Raw genomic sequence first — 2,256 nt, 5'->3', positions numbered from 1 at the left:
ACTGATAACAGTCAAGGAGGGGTGACTGGGGAAGTGATTCAGTCAAGAGTCAGTGGTGCACTGGTGAAATGACTCTTGAATTTGAGCACCTTCCTTTTTAAAAAAAAAATAATCAGCAATTTATTTCTGCTAGATGGGGCATGTTGAGTTTCCCTATTCAATATGAGAATTGAAGTGTCCCCCAAAAATAGAGGAGACATTTAAAACTGTCTTTGCTCTGATGTGTAATCTTATGGAGACTGTGCATTGAACTTTGGGAAACAGACTGAGGATTCACCAAGTCTGGGGGTCGCTAAAGCTCATCACAGTAGATAAAACATCCAACCTGTTCTTAATTACCTTTGTCCACTTTAAGTGCTTGCTCTTAAGTTCCTTAAGCCCCTCAGGAACCCCCAACAGGCAGAAGGTGATCTAGAGATGAAGTGCTTAGACTAGTACTCTGAAGGGATGAAGTGGGACAGAAAGGGTTCGGCAGATGTTCATGGAGGGATGAAAGAGGCAGGAGTGTTGAAGTGGCACATATAAGTCAGAGGATAAAGGGAACGGAAAGGAAGTTTGAAGGTCATGAGGAGAAGCACCATGCCCCTGAATCACCACTCTCCAGAATCAGACACACAGACATGTCAGCAGTGGGAAAGTTATATCACGGCCTCCCTCAGCATCCACTAGCCCATGTTGATGGGCACAGTGGTGCATTGTGATGTCTAAGCCCCCCAGGCTACTATTGGCTGGGGCAGTGCCTAACGGACCAATCAGATTGAAGGGTATGGCTCCTCATTGTCCTCAAAGGCTATAAATAGGGAGATCAGCGGCAGAGAGTCTGGGCTAGGCCACTTCTTGGCACCATCATGACTAAGGCAACCAGGAAGCCACAGCAGTCAAGAAGAGTTGCAATGCGGTTTGCTTCAAGGAAGAATGGAACAAAGAAGACCCTTTGTCAAAGGAGGTGCAGAGGCAGTGTGAAGGTAAGATGACTCCAACTAAGCTTCCCATGTTCTCCATTGACTTTGCTGCCCAAGACCTCTACACTACCCATGCCTGGCACAAAAGTCGTCATTAGCCCCCATCCCTCTTTCATGAAATCTCCCTTCTAACTCAGTTTTTATTTCCTTTCCTCAAAACTAATACCCTTGTCTTGTCTTCCAGGCACGAAATATGAGCATGAGGGTCAGAAGACCTCTACAAAGTATCTTCAGAAAGAAAATCCGTTCGTATGCCACTCAATTGAAGAAACTGAAGAAAACAAGAAAAGCAAACTGTTTCTTCTCTCGCTGTGGACGTAAGAAATCGAATCGAAGCCGGAAAAGGTACCAAACTGTGAGGCAGAGTCAAGGAAGGAGGCAGAATCCAAAGAGAAGATAAGCTCAGCTGCCGCAAAAGACGAGACCCTGGAGAAGTACAACGTGGGCAGCCAGTAAGTGAATAGAAAAGGTTACACAGTTTAGAATTGTGTCTTCAGAGGTCTTCGTTCTAAGCAATGCCCAACCAAGAAAAGACTCTTATGCTAACATAATAGACTGATGGCTGCAAATAAAAGAAACATCAAATGGTGAAAAGATGATATCTGTGTGTGTGTGAATTTTCTGATGGAAGGGAGGGAAAGAAGAGAAGAGGTGGGCACTGGAGACAGGAGGGATATGGGGTCCCAAGAGGTTGGGGAACAGACCTTCAGGTCCCCAGTTAGCCAGAGAGTAGAGGTGTGGAGTGGGTCAGGAGTCTGCACTGAAGATGGATAACCCTGCTTAACACTTGATTTCGAGGACAAGGAGTAGCGGTGTGGTGTTCCTCCCTTTGTCTGGGGTCTGGAAAGACATTAATGTCTAGATTGCCAGGCCCAGATGGGAAGGGGTTTTCACATGGGGGTGGTGAATGTGAAACTCCCCCTGAGAAAGGCAGACAGAAATCACCTCCTGGCCACCTACCTCATAATGGGGTTTGTTGCATCACTCACCTATGCTGTCAGCTAAAGGGGCTCAGAAGGCACAAAGTGCTGATACAACTAAAACTCACAACTAGCACTCCCAGGGACTTAAATAATGTTTGGAGGGAACAAACCAAATATTAATTAGGCCACCTGTTTGCTAAGAAAATTTTGGGAGCAATGTATTCCCAAAGAAGGGCAGTGGTGGTGGCCCAGTCCCAGTGCACATTACAAACAGGATCACCCTCTATAGAGAAAAAAAAAAAAAAAATTGGGGGGGGGGCACTATGTAGGTTGTGGAGGCATAGTTCCCTGAACAAGGATTGAATCCGTGC

General features: G+C 46.0%; 1 protein-coding gene across 1 annotated transcript; it reads left to right on the top strand.

Moving 5' to 3' along the window:
• Nucleotides 1-839: 839 nt before the first annotated feature.
• LOC122689914 (spermatid nuclear transition protein 3-like) lies at nt 840-1,546 on the top strand. The gene is made up of 2 exons (XM_043896743.1): nt 840-965; nt 1,147-1,546. Exons 1-2 carry the CDS (start codon nt 849-851, stop codon nt 1,360-1,362), a joined length of 333 nt encoding a protein of 110 aa, XP_043752678.1. The 5' UTR covers nt 840-848; the 3' UTR covers nt 1,363-1,546.
• Nucleotides 1,547-2,256: the final 710 nt, after the last annotated feature.

Source organism: Cervus elaphus, chromosome X (genome assembly GCF_910594005.1).
Source record: "Cervus elaphus chromosome X, mCerEla1.1, whole genome shotgun sequence".
Classification (NCBI taxonomy): Eukaryota; Metazoa; Chordata; class Mammalia; order Artiodactyla; family Cervidae; genus Cervus; species Cervus elaphus.
The sequence above is the reverse complement of the archived record's forward strand: the minus strand, read 5'-3'. Positions and strand labels throughout refer to the sequence as shown.

Bases quoted from the DNA above. Each gene is read 5' to 3' on its own strand.
- LOC122689914 (XM_043896743.1), top strand. From the start codon at position 849: ATGACTAAGGCAACCAGGAAGCCACAGCAGTCAAGAAGAGTTGCAATG. The intron at 966-1,146 runs GTAAGATGACTC...CTTGTCTTCCAG, and splicing joins GGTGCAGAGGCAGTGTGAAG to GCACGAAATATGAGCATGAG.